At 37.6% G+C, this 24776-nt stretch overlaps 1 protein-coding gene across 2 annotated transcripts in view; it reads left to right on the forward strand.

Annotated features, from left to right (window-relative positions):
* Nucleotides 1–24776, forward strand: part of Kif27 (kinesin family member 27) — a 110227-nt gene that overhangs the window by 78769 nt on the left and 6682 nt on the right. For both annotated transcript variants that reach the window (XM_042696255.1, XM_042696254.1), the window contains exons 13-17: nucleotides 586–762; nucleotides 7688–7903; nucleotides 17907–18113; nucleotides 19513–19711; nucleotides 22147–22311. In XM_042696255.1, coding sequence (XP_042552189.1) covers nucleotides 586–762; nucleotides 7688–7903; nucleotides 17907–18113; nucleotides 19513–19711; nucleotides 22147–22311 — 964 coding nt within the window. The remainder of the gene's footprint in view (nucleotides 1–585; nucleotides 763–7687; nucleotides 7904–17906; nucleotides 18114–19512; nucleotides 19712–22146; nucleotides 22312–24776) is intronic.

Here is a 24776-nt window from a genome sequence, read left to right on the forward strand (position 1 = left end):
TAGCTTTTTATCTTCTAACAAGTTAACTACAATGTAGATTGGGTTGTTATCCCATTGATTAATGATTGAATTAAGCATTTATTTACTTCTTCAATTAACATTTTATTTAGTGGCATTTGTGGGCCAGGCAACACTGCACCTATTATGGATAGAGAGATAAAAAGCACAGCTCCTACAGTCAATCGATTAGCTCAAGCTAAGGGATGATAGACTAGTAGAGCAACTGTCCATGTAAGTATTATGAGGGAGATGCGCACCTCTCAAAATTCCCATGCTGGGAATCTTTAATACAGGTAGAGAAATTTGTCTTTCCTTTTTTTTTCAGGCTGAAATGCTTCACACTCTTGAACATATTTGGGGAATCAATTTTAATTTTTAATAAAGCAACACAACAGGTTAAGTAGAACCACTCCTTATGGTTTCAGACTTATGGAACCTTCAGACCTTATGGAACATGAGTTATTTTTTACTGATTGTTTTAATGTTTATTTCAGAGGTTTTAGCCAGTCCAAAATTATAGTATCACCATGTAATCTTTATGGTAGGAGGAAAAACAAATTATGTTTCTTTGAAATTTTAATATAGAAATTGGATGAGCAAAAGAAATGGTTAGATGAGGAAGTAGAGAAAGTTCTGAACCAACGCCAAGAATTAGAACAGCTGGAAGAAGACCTAAAGAAACGGGAAGCCATAGTTTCTAAGAAGGAGGCCTTGCTACAGGAGAAGAGCCACCTGGAGAGTAAGAAGTTGAGATCTAGTCAGGTATTCCATTTAATTTGTTATTTAATTCTGGTTCTAGGATTTTTTTCCCCTAAAAAGTGAATTGTATAATTATGAAGTTAGAAACCAAAAGCTAGTCCAAGGAAGGTTCAAGTGGTGGAGTGTTTGCCTAATAAGCATGAGGCCTGGAGTTCATTACCCAGTAATGCCAAAAAATAGTATCTTATTTTCAGTATATATATATATATTTTGGGGGGGGTCTGGTCGTGGGGCCTGAACTCTGGGCCTGGGCGCTGTCCCTCAGCAATTCAGCTCAAGGCTAGCGCTCTACCACTTGAGTCACAGTGCCACTTCCGGCTTTTTTCTTTTTTGCTTATGTGGTGCTGAGAATTGAACCCAGGGCCTCAAGCATGTAAGGCAAGTGCTCTACCACTGAGCCACCTTCCCAGCCACTCGGTATATTTTTCTTATTGTTACCAGACAACCATCACCAAAACATTTCCATTATTTAAGTGAAATGGTGAGTGCTCTTCAGGTATGATTATTAACTTCATTATTGTGGCAAAATATTTTAAAATGTAATATTTATCATTTGTATGGCCTTGAACTTGAGATCTTCCTGCCTCGCCCACCCTAAAATTTGCCATTTTAATCTCTATTGAATAATTCAATGGCATTAATTACATCTCTAGTGTTGTAAAACTATTACAACTATCTATTTTTAAAACTTTTTGATAACACAAATAGAAACTCTGTAACCATTATGCAGTAACTCCTCACTTCCTTTCCTCCAAGCCCTATGCAATCTTTATTAAGACTTATTAACTTTAGTATTTTAAATTAATTGTATCATTTGATACTTTATATTTAAAGATGGATAATTTAGAAGAATGAATTTTAAATCTATCTAGCTATCACCACTACTCAACGTTAGGAATTGGCAGGATTCTTATAAAAGAAAGAAAAATTTGTAAAATGATGATTTGCTTGTTTTTAAGTTATAAAGAGTTTTAAAACTTCACAAAAGTTTTACTGGATGAGTTGCATTTTAGGAGTGAGTTAAAGATGTAATTTTATGGACAAGTTTGTCTAAATTTCAATTTTTGAAAAAGAAATGGTTGTGGGAATAGCCATTTTGTCAGCAACAGCATCTAAAAATGAAGCTGTTTTACTCAAACTTGAAGAAGATGATTCACCTCTAGCCAGTGTTGGGTCCTGGGTCATCCACACATTGAGTCATGGACTAGAGGATCAGTGAAGAGCCCTCCTATTACACTTGCCATCTAGCCAGCATCATGACCAGTGAGATCTGAGTTAATAGTGTGATCTTAACCTCTGCACATCAGTATAATATGCTGATAATAATAGGAACCTTTATTTACCTCCATTTCCCAATTTCTATTGAAATAGCTTTAAGCAAAGGCCGCTGAATAATGTCAGGGTGGTCACTCTAACCAGCCTAGTTGCTGGCACTACATCCAGATAACTTGCTAAAATGGGCTGTCAGGGTCAAATGTAAAAATTTATCCCTCAAAAAATATTAAAATCCCATGTGAGTAAACAAAAGAAAATCAGACTTTTATATGTTCTATATTATGAATGGAAAGAAAAACAGAACAAAGAATAAACATTAGGAAGAAAATGCTTTCTCTGAAATAAGTTTACTTCATGATACAGAAAAGAAACTAAAAGAAAACAAATGTTTTCTCTTTTTAAGGAGGTATACTTTTTAGGTAAGTAGGGAGTACAAATGAATAGAAATCACAAAATAGCAAAGGAAAATTGATCTTTAAAAACTTTTAATTATCCAAGAGAAACTTGAAATTAGGATCTTTCTGGAACAAAAGCTTTAAAATGTCATCCAATGTTTGAGAAATATTTATAAAATCTGATTATATACATTTCAGACAAGGAATATAATTGATTTAGCACAAGCATATTGCCTTACTAAAATGACAGAAAAGGAATTTATTTACATTGTACATAAACTCACATTGGACACAAGCCAGGCATGGTAACTCACATCTATTATCTCAGATTTGGAGGCTGAGGAACAAGGATCATGAGTTGAAGATCAGCCTGTATTACACAGCAAGACCTTGTTTCAGAAAGTAAAGCAAACAAGGAGCCTTTAACTCCCATATCCTGTGTGGGGAGCAGAGAATGTTTCTATTTCTTCCTACTTTATCCCTGAAGTGCTAAAATAGATCTTACTAAATAAACCTTAAAAAGAAAAAAAAAGAAATTTTAAAGAAAAACTAAAACTAATCTAAAATGGATGATATACAGCAAAGAACTAAAATAAAAAAACTCTTACATAGGCATAAATCTTTGACTTTATATGTTAATTGATCATTTCTTAGATATTATCCTAAAGCACAGACAATAAAAGAATGAAAAATAAAGTGTATTATATCAAAATTTAAAATATTTGTGATGCAAAGGACACTAACAAGAAAGTAAAATAGACCACTTTATAGAATAGAACGAGGGAAAATATTTGCAGATAATTTGATATGGGACTAAGAATATATAAAGGGGGCTGGAGGTGTGGCTCAAGAAGTAGAGCACCTGTCTAGCAAGCACATGGCCCCAAGTTCAAATCCTAGCACTGAGGCTATACACATACACACATATATACATACACAGAAATATTAAGAACTCCTACACATTGATTAAGATGGAATTGTATTTATAAACTGATTTGTTGAATGGTAACTCCTTTGTACACTACTTAAAGATAATAACATAATGAAAAAAGAAAGAACTCTTATAACTCAATAATAAAAACTTGCCTGTAATCCCAGAGCTCAGGAGGACAAACAAGTTGATTGTTAGTTCAAGGCCAACCTGGGATATATAGTAATACCTTCCTTCAAAAAAAATAATGAAAATTTAAAAATGGGAAAAGGATCTGAAAAGAGATTTCTTCAACGAAGATATGGAAGTGACTAATAAACACATAAAACAGTGTTCAACATAGCCATTGAAGTAATACAAATCAAAATACCATTTCACATTCAAATAGGATGGCTACAATCAGTAAACAGTAAGAAGTGTTGGTCCTTGGCATGGTAACACACACTTGTAATCCTAGTACTTAGGTGGCTGAGGCATGAGACTCCTGAGCTTAAGACCACAATACATAATTCCATAGAGCAGAAAGTAAATGATGGTTGCCTAGGCTATGGGATATTAGGGAGGAAATGGAATTACTGTTACTAGGGATGGTGTTTCTTTTTTGAGGATTGATGAAAATGTTTTTATTGATAGCATAACTGAATATATGTAACCTCATTTATATACCTTAAGTAGATTAATTATATGGTGTATGAATTATATCTCATTAAAACTCCTATTGAAGAAAAGGCTATGAAAACAGTAAAGGAAAGAGAACAAAAGACTAAAAAGAACTATAAAATGGAAAGCAAATCGAAGTTAATGATTTAGCAGAAGAGACGAAGCTAAAATACATGTCTAGAAAGACAGAAATGAGGACTATATGACACAAATGTATTATGAAACATACAATATTAAAAATGAAGAGCAAGGGTTTTAGCTTTAGCTTTTTTTATTCCTTAAAAAAATAATGGCTTTAGTGAGCTACAATTCACCTAGAACAGCAAAAAGATAGAAGTAAGGTGGCTAGAATTTTCAGAAGGCAGAAGTAAGGCACAGGATAAAAACAGGGCACTGTGGTTTATTTTTTGAAGATTGAACTGAATAAGTACATCAGAGGGTCAGAATTGGTCAAATACACAGAATGAATGTAAACATACCTATGAATTCTAAGCCATCCAGTTCCTAACCCTGATTTCCAATTCAAAGATGTTTAAAGGTGGATTTGTACTTCCTAGTAGAAGATCAGCAAATTTTCTGAAATCATTCCTAAAAAGAGATTTTAAAACTTAGGGATTTTAAGACTTGGAGCTGGGTGTTGGTGGCTTACTCCTGTAATCCTAACTACTCAGGAGGCTGAGATTTGAGGGTTGCAGTTCAAAGACAGCCTAGGCAGGAAAGTCTGTGAGAATCTTATCTCTAAATCTCCAGAGTTAACTACCAATAAGCTAAAATTGGTACTGTGGCTCAAAGTTGTAGGGCACTTAACCTTAAGCACAAAGAACAGTGACCAGGCCCTGAATTCAAACCCTGGGACCGGCTTGCTCACTCTCTCCTCTCTCTCTCTCTCTCTCTCTCTCTTCTCTCTCTCTCTCTCTTCTCTCTCTCTCTCTCTCTCTCTCTCTCTCTCTCTCTCTCTCTCTGTTTGTCTCTCTTTCTCACACACACATACAATTCAGATTCATCTTTGGAATCTGACATTATATATATATGACATATATATATATCTAAAACCACACATTCTTTTTATTAGCTTACAATAGTTATTACTTGGGGTGGGGGACTTTCATTGCTCCATTTCCACACATTTACAATAAATTTTAATTAATCTCACCCATCCATCACTCATCCCATCTTATTAAGTTTTGGGGGGTTTTGTTTGTTTAAGACAGTTTTGTTATGTGCCCTCAAACTTGAGATCCTCCAGCCTCAGCCTCCCAAGTGATTATAGCTATGTCAGCTAACTTTCCAACTATTTTGTGTCTGACTCTTCAATGTTACCAATATTAAAGGAATACCACTAACATTAAAGACAAACACCAGAGAGAAAAAGGAACTTAGAGAAATTAGAGACAACTAGGAGCTTAAAAATCTTCCAATAAAGATCTTGGTATCCTTGATGATCCGTGATAAATGATATTACTATATCCATCAAACAAGAACTACAAGTTATGAAAACATGAAAGAACTGTTGAACATTAAAAGGGTTAGAGGATACAGTTTAAAAAAGCTCAGTAAGTTAAAAGGCAAAGCACAAGAAAATAAAAAATACTTTAAACTAGGAAGTCCAATTTTTAAATAGTAGGAATTCCAGAAAGAAACAAAAAAGAAGCAGGAGAGATTATGAAACACACAGTATAAAAAAAATTTCAGCACTAATTTTCAAGGATCTAGAAAAATGAATACCTTAAGCAAAGCATTATGAAGGTTTAGGTGCACAAAGGGAAAAAAAAGATTCTGAAAGCTTCTAAGTAGAAAAGACTAGTTGCTTATCCACCTCAAGAATCAGAATGGCACTGGGCTTTTCAACTTTCTTCACTAGGAGGTAAAAGAAATGAAGCCAGCTTCAAATTTATGAGGAAACATTTTCAGTTAGTATTTCTTCTCTTAGCCAAACTCTTAATCAAATGTGAAGATGGAAACTAGTGTAGGATGTCCTCCACAATAAAAACATGAATTATGAAAAAGACTTCAGATCCCCAAAATGTGATCCAGCAGGAGAATGGAGGCTACAGGCAGAATGTTTTCAGAAAAGAATGTATTAAAAAGATTTCCTGATAAATTTGGTCAAAAGAAGAAAGTGTGGGAAGGAATTTTATAGTTTTATTTTACTTATAGGGTACCAGAATTGGAGTATGATCATTTTATGTTAGGTAGATGAGCTATGACTAATAGTTGCAAAGTCCTAATAAGGTGTAAATGAATACTGATGTAACTAAAAGCTGTACTAGAACTTAAATTGGGAGAATGAAGGTAGGGAGGGGGTAAGTGGAGAAGGGGAGGTATAAGAGTGCTAAACTCTATAATATACAGATGATGGACAGTATCTAAATTTAGACATGTGGACCAAAAAACCAGAAGAAACATCTAAAAGGATGGGAAGCAGCTTGTTTAGGGAGTAGGACTCTGGTGAAGGTTATGAGAAGGAACTACTTTATTAATGATAAACTTTATGCTAGTAAATATATGGCTACACACACACACACACACACACACACACACATTTATAACTACTGCTACTACGCACCAGCAGCTCAGGCCTGTAATCCAGTCTACTCAGGTGGCTGAGATTTGAGGATCATGGTTCAGAACCAGTTGGGAAGGAAAGTCCATGAGACTCATCTCCAGTTAACCACCCCCAAACAAGAACTAGAGATGCCAGCTTTGGCAAAAAAGCTACAGGACAGGGCCCAGGCCCTGAGTTAAAGTCTTTGTACCATTACATCTCTGTGTGTACAGAGACACAAACGTATACACACACTACTTGTTGCATATCTATAAACTTTTTGACATTCATGGTCGCTTCAGATCCTCACAACAATCCTGGAATAGGCACTACTGCTTCCAGTTTATAGGTATCAAAACTGAGGAGCAGAAAACTCAAGTGTCTTATAGGAGGCCACATAGCTAGGGAGAGACTGAGATAAAAATATTTTAGCGTAAGCTATAATATTTTCTGACTAGAATGATGTATAGATAAAACCAAATTTTATGTTTAAAACAGCAAATATCAACATCTAGGGAATTACAGTTCTTTGTAATAAGCTAAGGTAAAAGACTGTTCGATTTAGAAAATAATAAAAAAGAAAAACTATCTCTGAAAACCTCACTTAAGGCATTCTTGGTAGTAAATTCTTAGTTTAAATCTATTTTTTAATACATTCAGCTTAGTTTTTGTGTGTGTGTGCGCGTGTGTGTGCACACGCATATGCACACACTCGTACTCCTGTACTGGGGCTTGAATTCAATGCCTCATGCCTCATACACTTGTTCATCTTGCTTGCTCACAGCTGGTACTTTACCACTTGAGTCATACCTCCAGTTTGGCATTTGGTTGGGTAATTAGAGATGGAGTCTTATGGACTGCATGAGCTGACTTTGAACCTGGTTCCTCTAGGTCTCAGCCATTTGACTAGCTAGCATTTTAGAAGAGAGCCACCACCACCTGGCCTCAACATAAGATCTTGATAATGAACCCCCAAAAAAATCTATGGGAGAAAATAATTTAAAAGTGAAAAATGCATTCACTTAGTAATTTTCTCTGTTTTTTTTTTTTTTTTCTGATTTATACACAGTCTGGATTTCTCGTAACTGTTTTGGGGGTATTTGGTGGATTGTATCTTTTTAGGCCTTAAGCACTGATAGTTTGAAAATATCAACTCGCCTGAACTTGTTGGACCAGGAATTGTCTGAAAAGAATATGCAGTTTGAAAGCAGTACTGCTGAGGAGAAAATAAAGATTTCAGAACAAGTTCAAGTTCTTCAGAAAGAAAAGGATCTTCTCCAGAGACAAAGAAACAGTGTGGATGAGAAACTTAAAAATGGTAGAGTTCTATCACCTGAAGTAAGTCAGTATTCTTTGGAACTGGAGTTGATGTATGAGTGATTTTCTTGGTCTCTTGTCACACAATCATAAAAATGATAAATCTGATAAACTTGCTTCCTTGATATTTTTGTCATCTGTAATGAGTTCACCTGGCATCTCTTAGTATCGTAAACTATGCTTGACTAGAGACAGACATGTCCTCACAGAGTGGTTCAGAGAAATATGGCCCTCTCCTGACATAGCCAGCCATTGGAAAACCAGTATTTCTTGAGTTTGGTCTTCTAAGTCTTGATTTCTTATCTGAAATCAACATCCTCAGAACATTAAGGGTTAATTCTTCCCAAGGAACCTTTTGAAAAAGAGTTGACATTGGGAGCATATACCATACCAAGTCCAAACAATAGACATAAAATCAATTCTCAGTAAAGTTCTTCTTAGTTATAGAAGATACAGGTCCTCTCACCTTTTTTTTTTTTTTTTTGGTCGGTCCTGGGGCTTGAACTCTAGGCCTGGGCACTGTCCCTGTGCTCTTCAGCTCAAGGCGAGCGCTCTACTGCTTAAGCCACAGCGCTACTTCCGGTTTTTGAGTGTTTTATTAGAGATAAGAGTCTCACGGACTTTCCTGCCCGGGCTGGCTTTGAACCACGATCCTCAGATCTCAGACTCCTGAATAGCTAGGATTACAGGTGTGAGCCACCAGTGCCAGGCTTCACCTCTTCTTTTTTAGGGAGGTCGGGGTTAGTCAAATATTTTTATTATTATAAAGGTGATATACAGAGTGGTTACCATTTCATAAGTCAGGTAACAAGTACATTTCTTTTTGGACAACTGTCACCCCTCCCTAGTTTTTCCTTCCTGTCCTGTTCCACAAGTTATATAGTTAATTTTCAACATAGTGTCTACTGAGTACTGCATTTGTTCACCTTTTGTCCTACCTTTTCTGTGCCATTACCACCCCAAAGAAAGATAAACAAGACAAAAAGAAAAGAAAAAAGTCATCTTCCCATTTCCTGGAGTTCATTTTGATAAATATTATTTTATATGATCAGAGGAATTTTTTGCCCAGATTTTTTTTTTTTTTTTTGTCGGTCATGGGGCTTGAACTCTGGGCTTGGGCGCTGTCCCTGCGCTCTTCAGCTCAAGGCTAGTGCTCTACCACTTGAGCTACAGTGCCACTTCTGGTTTCCTGCTGGTCTATTGGAGATAGGAGTCTCACAGTCTTTTCTGCCCAGACTGGTTTTGAACCACGATCCTCAGATCTTAGCCTCCTGAGTAGCTAGGATTACAGGCGTGAGCCACCGGCGCCCGGCTTGCCCAGACTTTTTTTTTAAGTGAGGCTTGAACTCTGGGCCTTGTGCTCTTGCTTGGCTTTTTCCCTTTTGGCTGGTGCTCTACCACTTTAAGCCATGCCTCCATTTCCAACTGTTTGCAAGTTTTTGTTTCTCAGATTTGTTTGCCTGTGCTGAGTTCAAGCCTCAATTCTCAGTTCTCAGCCTCCTGAGTGGCTAGGATTATAGGCATGAGCCACTGACAGCCACTGGACTTACTTGTTTAAAATTTTTTTCACTCAGTAATGGCCCTACATCTTACTTTATCAGATAAAGCTGATGATGTTTTTCATGTGCTTGGGCTTGAGCTCAGGGCCTCAAGCTTTACTTGTTTTTTTCACTTACCACTGGTGCTTTACTCTTTGAGCCATGCTTCCTGTTCCAAAAATGAATGTTTGAGCTTGAATTTTCTCTACTGATATTTATAGCTTGTGTCCTGTCATTACCAAACAAGGTAAGGGCAAATTCCTAAAAGAAGGTGAGTTGCTGCTGGTCATGTGCCTTACAGAATCTTGTAGTGATGTAGATTAGGATAAGATAGAGGTAAGAGAGCTAGTTTAAGAAATGGAAGGGCTGGGAAGGTGGCTCAGTGGTAGAGCACTTGCCTTGCATGCCTGAGGCCCTGGGTTTGATTCCTTAGCACCACATAAGCAAAAAGAAAAAGCCGGAAGTGGCGCTGTGGCTCAAGTGGTAGAGCGCTAGCCTTGAGCTGAAGAAGGGACAGTGTCCAGGCCCAGAGTTCAGGCCCCATAACAGGACCCCCCACCCCCAAAAAAGAAAAGAAATGGGAGAAAGGAAATATAAAGTTAGATTGTTAACTGACTTGGTGAAAGGAATTGAGGACTAATTTAAGGACTAAGTCAAAATTGATCAGGTACCTACCCCTCTACTGCCCTATTTTATAAGTTAACTTGGGTACTTGTGGAGAGTGTCCTAAAGTATTCCATTGGAGCCCCAAGCTTTCAGATTTGAAGGTATGAGAACCTACAACACAACAAAATATAAGGAGGAATTCTGGCCAGGACAGATACTAGCCTTGTGAAAGAAACGAAAATGTAAAACATACATCTTTGCCTTGAGAAATTCATACTCTATCTTGGAAAAAAGAGAAATATATGAAAACTCTAAACCCCAAAGTACATAATAAAGCAGGTTGTGTTGCAGGGTACTGATGGTTCTCACCTGTAATCTTAGCTACCCTCAGGAGGCTGAAATCTAAGGAACGTGTAGTTCAAAGCTAACAAAGGTGAAAAGGTCCATGAGAATTGGATCTCCAATGAACTAGGAAAATGCCAGAAGTAGAGGTGTGGCTGAAGAGATAGAGGACCAGTCTTTTTAAATTTTTTTTCTTTTTTTCTTTTTTTTTTTTTGTCTAATACCAGACTTGGACTAGGTATCTGACATTTTCGCTCTATGACCTGAGCCATGCTTCCAACCCCTGGAGCACCAACCAGTCTTAAATGAAAATGCCAAGTGAAAACTCTAATCTTTGAGTTCAAGTCCCAGTACTGGCATTAAAAAAGAAAAAAGGCAAGTTGTGGATATTCTAATAAAGCTATCATTATTATACTGTTTATGCAAAGCAGTACAATGATTATTTGAGGGAAAATGTGTCAAGGCTAACTTGGTAGATTAATATCATGAATTGGATTATGAAAAACATGTATTGACAAATTATAAGAAAGCCATTTTAGATAGAACATGGGTAAGAAAGGCATATAGAAAAGAATGAGCAAATTATGTGAGCAAAAGGGTAGAGGTCTATTACTAAGAAACATTAAGACTTTTACTTCATGAGGATTTCTTTAAACTAAAAGTGCATATAGATTTATGGTGAAAATATTTCACTGTGTTGAAACCTACTGAGCAGACTCCTGGATTATTTTGAAGGAATAATGAACTTGCCACAGTTGTTGGGATTCCATATAGTCTGTTTCTTTGTACTTTGTCCCACACAGTTGGTTTTCCTTTAGTGTAACTATGAAGTGGGATTTGCTCTCACTGGTTGTCAAGCCAAGACTAATATTCCCAAGTAAAACTGCCAGTAGCAGACTGCTGGATATGTGAGATTGTAAAGTGACAGAAATCATCAGTAAAATCTTGGTAGAAAGATGTCTTTTTTTTTTTTTTGGGTCTGGTAGTGGGGCCTGAACTCTGGGCCTGGGCACTGTCCCTCAGCTCTTCAGCTCAAGGCTAGCACTCTACCACTTGAGCCACAGTGCCACTTCCGGCTTTTTTCTTTTTGCTTATGTGGTGCTGAGGAATCGAACCCAGGGCCTCAGGCATGCAAGGCAAGCGCTTTACCACTGAGCCACCTTCCCAGCCCCAGAAGGATGTCTTTAAACTTGCTTAAAATTATTTTTTGTTCCACAATAAGTAATTTTCCTAGTTTTATTACTTGATAGGAATTATAAACTTTAGATCCTGCATACCAGTAGAGAATTACCCAATAAGTTCCTGTTACCTTAAAAAAAATAAAATCCAGAAATTAAAACTTTAGAAGTATTTGAGTTCTACTTTTATTTTTCTTTTTTAAACAAGCATATGTAATTATATGCCAATAAAAACCTTTTTTCAACACCAGTACTGGGGCTTGAACTCAGGGTCTCAAGCTCTCCCGTAGTGTTTTTGTTCAAAGCTGAAACTCTGCCACTTGAGCAATACCTTCACTTCCAGATTTTGTTGGTTAATTGGAGATGAGAGTATCCCAGAATTGAATTGTCTTCCTGAGCTGGCTTCAAACTCAGATCCTCAGATTTCAGCAGTAAATAAATCCTTAGAGTAGCTAGAGTTACAGGTGAAATATTCTAGCCTGGCAAAACTTTTTTGTTGTTGTTGTTGTTGGTCTTGGGGCTTGAATTCTGGGCCTGGGCGCTGTCTGTTTTTCAGCTTTTTCTGGGTTTTTTTTTTGGCGGGGGGGGGGGGGGGGGGGGGAGGGGGGGGAATCTGGTTGTGGGGCCTGAACTCTGAGCCTGGGCGCTGTCCCTCAGCTCTTCAGCTCAAGGCTAGCGCTCTACCACTTGAGCCACAGCGCCACTTCCAGCTTTTTTCTTTTTGCTTATGTGGTGCTGAGGAATCGAACCCAAGGCCTCATGCATGCAAGGCAAGTGCTCTACCAGAGCCACCTTCCCAGCCCCTAGCCTTTTCTGTTTATGTGGTGCTAAGGAATCAAATCCAGGGCCTCATGCATGGGAGGCATGCACTCTACCACTGAGCCACCTTCCCAGCTTTTCTTTTTTCATTCCTTTTCATTGGCCATGGGGCTTGAACTCAAGGCGTGGGTGCTATCCCTGAGTTCTTTTGCTAAAGGCTAGTGCTCTACCACATTGAGCCACAGCACCACTTCCAGTTTTCTGATCCTTAGTTGGAGATAAGAATCTCATGGACTTCCCTGCCAGGGTTGGCTTTCAACTTGGATCCTCAGATCTCAGCCTCCTGAGTAGCTAGGATTACAAGCATGAGCCACCGGTGCCTGGTTGGCAAAACTTCATATATATATATATATATATACACACACACATACATATATACATATATATATATATATATTCTTTTTCTACATTTTAATTTTCACCTTCAAATAGATGTAAAACAGGGTTTAAATTTAACATACCCATTTAACATATCCATGTTGATTAGTGTCACCCCTGATAATCATTTTCCTCCTCCTTTTATGGAGAACAGTATTATAACTCAATATATGTATAAAATACATAATGATCAAGACAGAGTACTTTAGCATTTCCATTTCCTCAAATAGCATAATTTCTATGTTGTGGAAATCCTGAACTCTTCTTTTTGAAACAGTTAATAAATTTCTTTAGGCAACAGATACCCTGCCATTCACCATTCTATGGAACATGAGAACTAAGTGTATTTGGTACCCATTAGCCAACCTCTTTCTATCCTCCCTACCTTTCATAGTCTGTAGTCATGACTTTTATATCTCTACTATGTGATCATCTTCTTTAGCTTCCGTAAATGAGTGAGAGAATGCTATATGCAGCTTTTTGGGGCTGGCTTATTTCAATTAACATAATGTCTGCCACTTTGATCCACGTTACAGATGATAGAATTATCCTTCAGTGGGATACATAAAGAAAAGAACTGTTAATGTTAGCTGGGCATTGGTGGCTCATGCCTCTAATCCTAGCTACTCAAAAGGCTGAGATCTAAGGATCATTGTTCAAAGTCAGCCCATGCAAGAAAGTCTGTGAGACTTATCTCCAGTTAACTACCAAAAAAGCCAGAAGTAGAGCTGACTCAAGTGGTGGAGAGTTGGCCTTGAACAAAAAAAAAATCTCAGTGACTCCGCTTATGCCCTGAATTCAAGACTCAGGACCAGTACCAAAAAAATAAATAAAAGAACTGTTATGTTTATTTCATCTTAGAAGATTTCTGTTTTATGTTTTATTGTTATATTACTTTCATTTATGGGGAATAACTACATATGCAAAGTATTTGCTAACTTTTTGTTTTGTGATCCAAAACATTTGGAGAACATTACTTTTGGTCCATGTTGCTTGTACTGTGGTCTCTGAACCAACAGCACCTCAAGGGAGTCTGACAGAAATGCAGACCCTTAGGGCCCACCCAGAATCAGAATCTGAATTTTAATATGCTCATCAGTGCATACTCAAATTTGAAAAGTATGATAAAGTACAACTGACTCTTGATAATCTGAAATTTGTGTTAAGACAAGTTTTTCGTCCCATGACAGTTTTTCATGGCTCCCTCCCTATACTTAGTGCTGAGTTAGAGGGAACTGCAAACACCTACGTGCTTGAGCCTCACTGGAGTCACTGTCCTCAGGGTATTGATACTTCCTTATACATCACTGCACTTCTTTAACTTAGATCTGAAACTGTATAAACTAAGTTTACACTCTTCTTTGCCATCAATAAAGGCAAACTTTTCATATTTGTGTTAAGTACAATTCAGCACTCAAATATTATCGTCAGATAATTCAGTTATTTCATGGTTTCTCTTACCTAAATACATTTAACTTCTTAAGGGCTTTTTTTCTTTAAAAAGGTGAATATTACTTTGTTTCTTATGGACCAATTATTAAATCTTTGAATGATAGTAGGTGTTTTACAAAGAAATAGAATGGCTGTTGAACATTTTTTTCAAAATAGCTCTTCCAGGGCTGGGAAGTTGGCTCAGTGGCAGAGTGCTTGCCTTGCATGCCTGAGGCCCTGGGTTCGATTCCTCAGCACCACATAAGCAAAAAGAAAAAAGCTGAAGTGCGCTGTGGCTCAAGTGGTAGAGCACTAGCTTTGAGCTGAAGAGCTGAGGGACAGCGCTCAGGCCCAGAGTTCAGGCCACACGATGGGACCAAAAAAAAAAAACAAAAAAAAAAATAGCTCTTCCAGCAGATTTTATATAATGGCTCTTTAAAAGGAATATTACTCAAACCTCTCACTAGACAGTCATTACATACCTATTTTTTTGAATTCCAAAAGAGAAGCTCAAACGTTAATATTCTTTAATATAATCATAAATATTCACATATTTTCCTTTGAGATGCTGCAGGGAGGAATGGAGAAAAGTTGTTAGGTTTCTTTTTTTTTTTTTTTTTGGTTCCGGTCGTGGGGCCTGAACTCTGGGCCTGGGCACTGTCCCTCAGCTCTTCAGCTCAAGGCTAGTGCTCTACCACTTGAGCGCCACTTCCGGCTTTTTTCTTTTTGCTTATGTGGTGCTGAGGAATCGAACCCAGGGCCTTGAGCATGCAAGGCAAGCGCTCTACCACTGAGCCACCTTCCCAGCCCAGTTGTTAGTTTTCTTGGTAAAGATTTGTCAGATTTTTTCCTAGAAAAGAAGTATCTAGTACATTAAAGCATGCTATACTTCCTCCTTTCAAAACAAAATTTCTTAGGAATGCTATTAAACATTACTTTAAAATTATCTTTAAATAGTTGTACAATGAAGTTGCCATTCAATTAAACCATTTATGTAAACAATGCATCTTGATCAAAGTCACCCATTTAATCATTTTTCCCTATCTCTCCCAACCTACCACTTCCCTCACTTTTCTTAAATTTGTAGAATATGCACTGAATTTCATGACTGCATTCTCCCGCCAAACATTATTAGTATTTTTTTTTTTTTTTGCCAGTCCTGGGGCTTGAACTCAGGGCCTTGGCACTATCCTTGAGCTTTTTTTTTTTCTTCCAAGGCTAGCCACAGTGCCCCTTCTGGCTTTTTCCTTTTATGTGGTACTGAGGAACTGAACCCAGGGCTTCATGAATGCTAGGCAAGCACTACCACTAAGTCACATTCCCAGCCCTCTAAACATTATTCTTTTCTTTTTTTTTTTTTTTTTTGGGTCCGGTCGTGGGGCCTGTACTCTGGGCCTGGGTGCTGTCCCTCAGCTCTTCAGCTCAAGGCTAGCACTCTACCCCTTGAGCCACAGCGCCACTTCCGGCTTTTTTCTTTTTGCTTATGTGGTGCTGAGGAATAGAACCCAGGGCCTCAGGCATGCAAGGCAAGCACTCTACCACTGAGCCACCTTCCCAGCCCCTAAACATTATTCTTAATAGCACTTTCCCTGATTACATCTTTTCATAGGAATCTTAGGAAATGCTTTGTGTCCTTTAATCTTTACTTCATTTTCATTTTTCTTTCCTCAGTAACTCTTCTCTGATTACTAGTTCATGTGTGTGTTTGTGTGTGTGTATGTGAGAGAGAGAGAGAGAGAGAAAGAGCGAGCGAGCATGTGCACATGCGTGCATGCCAGTCCCAGGGCTTGAACTCAGGGCCTGGGTGCTATCCCTGTACTTTTGTGCTCAAGGATAACCGCAGCTCCACTTCTGGCATTTTGGTGGTTAATTGGAGATAAAGAGTCAAAGACCTATCTGCGTGGGCTGATCTGATCCTCCAATCTCAGCCTCCTGAGTAGCTAAGATTACAGCCATAACCCACGAGCACCTGGCTTACTGGTTCTTAATAGCTTACTCTAAACGTATTTCTTCCTTCTGTCCTCACAATATACTGTTTTAATAGGTTATTGGAGGGACATCAGGAGCTCTCTAGATTTTACTAGTGGAAATACTGATTCAGAGTATAGAAAGAGATGGCAATTCTGTGAGCATATTCCTTGGGTTTGGCAAGATGGTTTATGCCTATAATCCTACCTACTCAGGAGGCAGAGACATAGAGGATAACAATCAAAGCCAGCCTAGGCAGAAAGGTCTGCAAGACTTTTTATCTCCAGTTGATCAGCAAAGTGTCAGATTGAAGACATGACCAGCAATGAGTAAAAAAGCCAAGCCAGAGTGCAAGGCTCTAAGTTCAAGCCCTAGTATTAGCACACATGTCAACCAACATCTGGGCACAGTAGTATATATTTTCATCCCAGTGATGCAGGGAAGCACAAATAAGAAGGCCAGCATAAAACAAGACCTAATCCTGAAAATACCCAATACAAAAAGGACTGTCAGAGTGGTTTAAGTGGTAGAGCACCTGCTTAGTAAGCACAAACCCCTATACCACTAAAAAAAAAAAAAAAAAAAGCATATTTCTTGAATTTAGGTAGTTAGCATTTGCAGTATGACCTTGGGATGTTTCAGAATTCATGTATCTGTCCTTCCCTTTTTATTATAGGTTTAGTGTGAAGACACAGTGCAAGAGCTCAACCTTTGTTGTTGTTGTTTTTTAATTTTTTATTGTAAAGATACTATACAGAGGGTTACAGTCACATGAGTAAGGTAATGAGTACACTTCTTATTGAGCATTGTTACCCCCTCCGTTGTTTTCCCCCTACTATCCCTTCCCTCCCTACCTTCCCCGAGGTTCTTTTTTTTTTTTTTAATTGTGATTAAGTGATTATATAATTTCCCAAATTTCACAGTATAGTGGAATAATGATGCTCATTTAAAGTCACAAGTTCATTCTAACTTTCCTGGAGCAAATTGTCTATCACAGTCTATAACATATAACAGTGTACACATATACACCATACATGTGATCAGCAGCATGGGGATATTTAGTAGTGGTTCGACCAGATGAGTGGGAGTTCTTCTTAAGTCCTGTTAGTTTTGTCATATCACCTAACATTTTGGATTTAGCATCCACTTATCGGGAGACCATGTACCGTTTGTCTCTTTGCTCTTGGCTTACCTCGCTCAACATGATTCCTTCTAGCTCCATCCATTTCCCTGCAAATGCCATTATTTTGTCATTTCTAATGGCTGCATAATATTCCATTGTGTATAGATACCACAATTTTTGGATCCATTCATCTGTGGTGGGGCATCTGGGTTGTTTCCATATCCTGGCTATTGTGAACAGTGCTGCAATAAACATGGAGGTGCACGTGTCCTTGTATATTGGTTCCTGTTGTTCAGGGTAGATGCCTAGAAGTGGTATGACTGGGTCGTAAGGGAGGTCAATCTTTAGCTTTCTAAGGACCCTCCAGACTGCTTTCCAAAGTGCTTGTATAAGTGTACATTCCCACCAGCAGTGTAATAGGGTTCCTCTTTCTCCACATCCCATCCAGCATTTGTCATTGGCTGATTTGTGGATGTGGGACATTCTGACTGGGGTAAGGTTCAACCCTTGTTTTTTAAAATTTAGTACTAGGCTGCAAATTTTCCTTAAAACCAAAAAGCACAGTAAATTCTAAGTATATGACAAGGTCTAGGTTATATGATTTCATTTTAAATGAGTGCTTCATATTGTATTATTCCTAGGAAGAACATGTTCTTTTCCAACTTGAAGAGGGCATTGAAGCTTTGGAGGCTGCAATTGAATACAAGAATGAAAGTATCCAGAGCCGCCAGGACTCACTTCGAGCATCATTCCAAAATCTTTCTCAGAGTGAAGCAAATGTCTTGGAGAAACTCATTTGCCTGAATCCTGTTGAGACTAGAGCTATCCTTTTCAGATACTTCAATAAGGTTTGTTTGTGAGGAACAATATTTTTCTTACAGAGAATAGTCAAGAGCTCCTCATTATGTCAATTTTTTAAAGAAAAAAATTAAAGGCATAAAGATTTGATGGTAGAACTACAAATTTAAACATGACTTCTTTTTATAGTACTAAATGTTACCTGAAAATTTATAATTGTCCATGTAGGTACACCTAACTTAGTGAAATGTTTAAAGTTGGAGAACTTTTCATTAGAAAGGATTTAGATTATATTGCTTCCTTACTTTTATTGAGTATAAGTTTGTGAGTTGCTATGCAACATTATGAAAAGTCAAGGGCCCTCTGACTTTTTCTTTCATTGCTGTGGGGAGGTAAACCTGTACTTTTTCATCATGTGTGACTTGAATAGAGATGAAGTGGTGCTTCAGTGGCAAAGATAACAATAGACTTTATTAACTTATACTTAAATCAATTAAAATATTTTACATAATTTTTTTAATTTACTGATCCAGGGCTGGGAAGGTGGTTCAGTGGTAGAGCGCTTGCCTTGCATGCATGAAGCCCTGGGTTCGATTCCTCAGCACCACATAAGCAAAAAGAAAAAAGCCAGAAGTAGCGCTGTGGCTCAAGTGGTAGAGCGCTAGCCTTGAGCTGAAGAGCTGAGGGACAGCACCCAAGCCCAGAGTTCAGGCCCCACGACCAGACCACCCCCACACACACAAAAAAAAGAATTTACTGATCCAGAGATGACTATAAGCATTAAGAACTTTGTCCATCTTTTTTAATGTCCTTTCCACTTAAAATAGACATTACAGAGTTGCTGTTGTTATATTTCTCTGAAAAATATAGTTTATAGAATACCAGGCAACTGATAAATAAAGCACCAAAGTTTTTAATGTTCTAATTAAACAGAATAGAATAAAGATATGTCAGATGCTGGTGGCTCATGGTTATAATCCTAGCTATTCAGGAGGCTGAGATCTAAGGATCACAGTTCAAGGCCAGTGTGGGCAGAAAAAGTCTGTCTCTTCAACTAATCAGCAAAAAGCTAAAAGCAAAACTGTGATTCAAGTGGTAGAGTGCCAGATTTGAGCAAAAACACCAAGCAAGAGCAAAAATCCCTGAGTTTAAGGCCAAGTACAAGCAAGGAAGGAAGGAAGGAAGAAGAGAAGGAAGGAGGGAGGGAGTCAGGCAAGCATACAGTTTCCTCTTAGATACCTACAATAATTAATTACAATTACTACTGTAAGCTACTTCAATTGTGAGAGTGCATCTAGTTGCAGTGCTTGTTTAGAAAATAGAAAAATAGTGGAGTCCTGTCCTAGGCAGTAGCTTACAGCTATAGAGGTTAAAGAAGTTCATCTTTATGTAGTCCCAAAATAGTCGATTGTAAGACACGACTAAAAGTACAAAACTTATGTTTGCTAGGTGGTTAATTTACGAGAAGCAGAGCGAAAACAACAGTTAGAAAATGAAGAGATTAAATTAAAGGTTCTTGAACAGGATAATATGGTTCGTGAGTTGAAATCTGCACTGGATCATCTGAAGTTACAGTGTGATCGGAGGCTCACCCTGCAACAAAAGGAACACGAGCAAAAGATGCAGCTGTTGTTACATCATTTCAAAGGTAATTGTCTTTTTCAGTATACAGAAGTGATTCAGGAAGGAAGACAGAATTTGATCACCCAACACATGATCCAATATATATAAATAGTTAATACTTACACTACTTTGGGCCTTTACATATTTTGGTTATGGGAGAGTGAACTTTGATGAAGGCTATTAATGCTTGAGATGCCATTTCTTCTACCTGTCCCCAACCCACATGTAAGTACTGCTGCTAAGTACTCTTAGCTTGTTGTTGGTGTAGTTTTTATGTTAAAATGTAGGACTACTTCTGGCTTTTTGGTGTATAGTTGAAAATTTCTTTCAAGCTTGACAAATTATTTTCCGTTAACAAACTTCAAGTGAATGATGTCCTGTTACTACCTAAACTACCTAAATTTATTATAATTTTATTTGGTTATGATTTTTTATGCATGGAGGTTATATCATAAGTTGAAATTAGTCTACCAAATACTGTCACTAGTGATCAGCAGTTCAACCATTAGCTGATGTAGAAAGAGAGCTGTCATAATGATCAGTCCTCACATTATCTGGGCATATGGCCAGTACACAAACAGTTGCTATGGTAACAAAATCACAGCCAGGTGATACTATTTCTCTCTCTTTTTTTTTTTTTTTTGTCGGTCGTAGGGCTTGAACTCTGAGTCTGAGCTATTCAGCTCAAAGCTAACGCTCTACCACTTGAGCCACAGTGCCACTTCCAAAGTGATACTATTTCTGCCTCAATCCAGACTACTTACTCTTTTTTACAAAAATAAAAATATTTTATTTTTGGTGTTACTGGGGTTTGAACTTAGGGATTTGCATTGAATTCAGGGCTTTGCATCTGCTAGACAAGTATTCTACCTCTGAGCCAAAACTCCAGTCAGGCTGCTATGGCTTGATAATCAGTAATTGAAAATGGGTCAGATGGACCCAAGGAAGCAGAAAACCCTTGGAAAATACATGAATTTGCTTTTTGAGGCAATGTGCCTCTAAGATAGTTGCATATCTGGCTTAATTAGCAACCAGTGCCTAATGACAGGATTTCCTTGACACGATCCCACACATTATTACATCTGAACATGCTAGCCTTTCTTTAGTTTCCCGTCTCAAGTGTCTAAGAGTGATGTTTGATTACAATTTTTATGTCTTTTAAAGCAACTGGAATTATAATACCAGTATACATTCTAGTATTTGATGTATATATCAAAGCTCATGTCATAGTCAAATGAGAACATTCTTTAACACTATAGCTATACAGCGTTCTCATAACAAAGTTGTAACTGAAAATGTTAACAATTTGTGAATTTTCTATGTTCAACTAAATGAATATGGGAAATTTTGAAAAAATATAAAAATATGTAAAATAAAAACTATACTTTTATGTTGGTGGTGGTTTTTTGTTTTTTTGTTTTTTGGGTTTTTTGGTACTGAAGATCATATCAAAAGTCTCACACATGCTATCCAAGTGCTCTAATACTGAACTATACAACACTACCCAGCTCTACTGTATGAGTCTCTGATTTATAGTATCATTAATTTTAAGAAATTTTAAAAACATGGAGGGTTAAATTAAGCTATACAAATACACTTAAAATTGTACGAAAACAACACAATTTTCAAACCAGCAGGACTATTTTATAAATATATCACAGTAAGTCTGAAAGTACCTACTTTTTAAGTCAGTATACTGGGTTTTACTATTCTGGGCAGGGTTAAACATAAACATGAGCTAGAAACTTTTAAGTTATATGTGACATCAGCTAACTTATGCTGCCATCTCACTTTTTATGCCATGTTTTCTTTGTGATTTAATCTCTACCCTCTTTTAATAAGTTTGCTTCTTTGTAAGTTTCTTGGTTGTAGATTGTTTGTGCCTGTGAAGCCTAAACTTAGAATTTTTCCTATAATCACAGTTCCTGACATAAACTTTTTTTTTTTTGGTCTGGTCATGGGGCCTGAACTCTGGGCCTGGGTGCTGTCCCTCAGCTCTTCAGCTCAAGGCTAGCACTCTACCACTTGAGCCACAGCGCCACTTCTGGCCTTTTCTGCTTATGTGATGCTGAGGAATCGAACCCAGGGCCTCATGCATGCAAGGCAAGCGCTCTACTACTGAGCCACCTTCCCAGCCCCCTGACATAAACTTTTAAGTAAGATATTGAAAGAGCTTATGGAAAGAGAAACATGAACTTTGTGTAGGAAATGCTGGCTTCTGCTGTTCTAAGAATGAGTGTTTAGTTGTAGTTGCAAAATGTTTATGAATTGTCAGGTAGGGATGGAGTAAAAGAAGTGACTTAAGTGCTAATGTTTTCCAAAATATAGGTAGAAAAATTGAGATTGTGAGATGTAATGTAACATACTCTGATCCTTTGAAGATAGTCAGGGGTCATGTTAAAACATACTTTTAAATCATTTGTTTAAAACCAAGTTTAAATGTAAATTTTCACTTTATAGAGCAAGATGGAGAAGGTATTAGAGAAACTTTAAAAACATATGAAGATAAAATCCAGCAGTTGGAAAAAGATCTTTATTTCTATAAGAAAACCAGCAGAGATCTTAAGAAGAAGCTTAAAGAAGTGGCACGCGAAGCAGTTCAGTGGCAACTAGCATTGTCAGAACGTAAGACCTATGCTACTTGTGTTAACTGTGTTTCTCTGTGTTTGGTGAGGTCATACTCAATTTGTTGTGCAGCATTTCTCAAGATAACTGGGTTATTTAGGATGAGTCACTTCTGTTTGTCACTGCAGACAAAAACTAGTTTAGTTTATGTATAGGACAGAACTTCAGGAGAGTGAATGAATGAGTGGACAGTATGAAGGGAGTTATCACTAATCTTTTTTTTTTTTTTTCCCAGAAGGCAAGGCTTTATTCACTATTGAGAATATTCTGATCAAATTTGAAAATTAAAGAACAATACAGTTGAAGTAGTTTTAAAGAATATGTTAACTGAAAATAAAGGTTATCTTAAATATACCTTGCCTAGTATAAATGTTAATGCCAATTCTTCCTGTTGAATGGATTCATGAATCTCTGCACTATAATTATCAATCGGAGTGTAAATGGCATATGCTGAACCATTCATTTTACTTCAAGTAGTGCTCACTGATTACCACTAAGACTACTTAACTTTCTCTTGTTTTTCTTAACAGTCGAGTATAATTGATTTTCATGTATTTAAAATATGTAGACTACAAATGCATAAACTAAGCTACAAACTGTATCTAAAATTGATACCTAAAGCTGTAGGAAACATCATTTATTGTCTGCTGTGTGCTAGTGATTTTTAGTCTTTAATTCATTTAGTCCTTAAAATAGCCCTATAATTTATTTGTTGTTTTCCTATTTTATAGTAAAATGAGCCTTCTAATTACCATTGGAAAAAAAAACATGAAGCTCACACCTGTAATCCTAGCTACTCAGGAGGCTGAGATCTGAGGCTCAAGGTTCAAAAAGCCAGCCCGAGAAGGAAAGTCCATGAGACTCTTATCGCCAAGTATGGCTCAAGTAGTAGAGCATTTGCTCCAGGACAGCGCCCAGGCCCAGAGTTCAAGTCCCATGACCAACAAAATTAAAAAAAAAAAAAAAAAAAAAGTAACTGCTGAACACTGGTGGCTCATGCCTATAAATCCTAGCAACTCAGAAGGCTAAGATCTGAGAACTGAAGTTCAAATCCAGACCAGGAAGGAAAGTCCCCTGACTCTTTTCTCCAACTAATCTCACACACACACACACACACACACACACACACACACACACAGAGCCACAAGTAGAGATTTCTGGCTCAAGTGGTAGAGTACTAGCCCTGAGCAAAAATCTCAGGAACAGTGCCCAGGCTCTGAATTCAAGATCCAGAACTTACAAGAAAAAAAAAAAAAAGATATAGCTGGGCACCCATAGTTTATACCTGTTATTCTAGCTTCAGGAGTCTGAGATCTAAGGATCAACATTCAAAAGCTAGCCTGGGTAGAAAAGTTCATGTGATCCCATCTTCAATTAACTAGAAAAAAGCCAGCCCAAAGGTATGGCTCAAAAAGTAGAATGCCAGCTGTAATCAAGCAAGCCAGCAAGCCCAGGGAGTGAGTGCATGGTCCTGGATTCAAGCTCCTTGCACTAGTAATAGAGAATAATAAAAATAAAGATAAAAGTGTATTTCTAAGATAAATCAGTTTTTTTTTGTCAGTCGTGGGGCTTGAACTCTGGGCTTGGGCATTGTCCCTGCACTCTTCAGCTCAAGGCAAGCGCTCTACTGCTCAAGCCACAGTGCTACTCCCAGTTTTCTAGTGGTTTATTGGAGATTAAATTCTCACAGACTTTCTTGCCCAGGCTTTGAACCGTGATCCTCAGATCTCAGCCTCCTGAGTAGCTAGGATTACAGGCATGAACCACCGGCACCCAGCTAACATATACCCTTTTTAAGCGGGGTGCCAGTGGCTCATGTCTTTAATCCTCACTACTCAAGAAGCTGAGATCTGAGGATCACAATTCAAAGCCAGCCTAGATAGGAAAGTTTGTGACTTCGTATCTCCAATTAATTACCAAAATAGCCTGAAGTGGAGCTGTGGCTCAAGCAGTAGATGCTAGCCTTTAGCCAAAAAAGCTCAGTGACAGCACTTTGAACCAGCATAGGAAATAAACAAATGCACACACCTCTTTTAGGACAGCAAAATAAAAGTAATATTTCTCAAATAACAGTCTATAAAATAACAGCCTTCTTTCAGAGGTTCGTTCTAATAATTTAAATATGGTTTGTGAAATATTAAGACTATACCTAACTTGACCTTTAAAGAAAATTGTTCTTAGATGACAAGACAAATGAAAGAATTTAGTGGAAAAATTATATTTATGTGCAATGAATATACATGATGACTATAGAGTGGAATTAGCATACTTTTCTTCTAGAGTAGAGTACTGCTTTATATTCATGACATAAATATCATAAATTTGCAATATTCAAGTAACAAAAAGTATTCCAAGAAAAAAACACTTGGATAAAGGTATTTTCACAAATAGTGTAAACTTAGCTCTCAAAGTCAGGGTAAACCAGTGTCTGCTAAACCTGTGTTTTGATGAGAAAGTTAGGGCCA

The sequence above is a fragment of the Dipodomys spectabilis genome, unplaced genomic scaffold (assembly GCF_019054845.1).
Source record: "Dipodomys spectabilis isolate Male_0828 unplaced genomic scaffold, ASM1905484v1 ptg000204l, whole genome shotgun sequence".
Classification (NCBI taxonomy): domain Eukaryota; kingdom Metazoa; phylum Chordata; class Mammalia; order Rodentia; family Heteromyidae; genus Dipodomys; species Dipodomys spectabilis.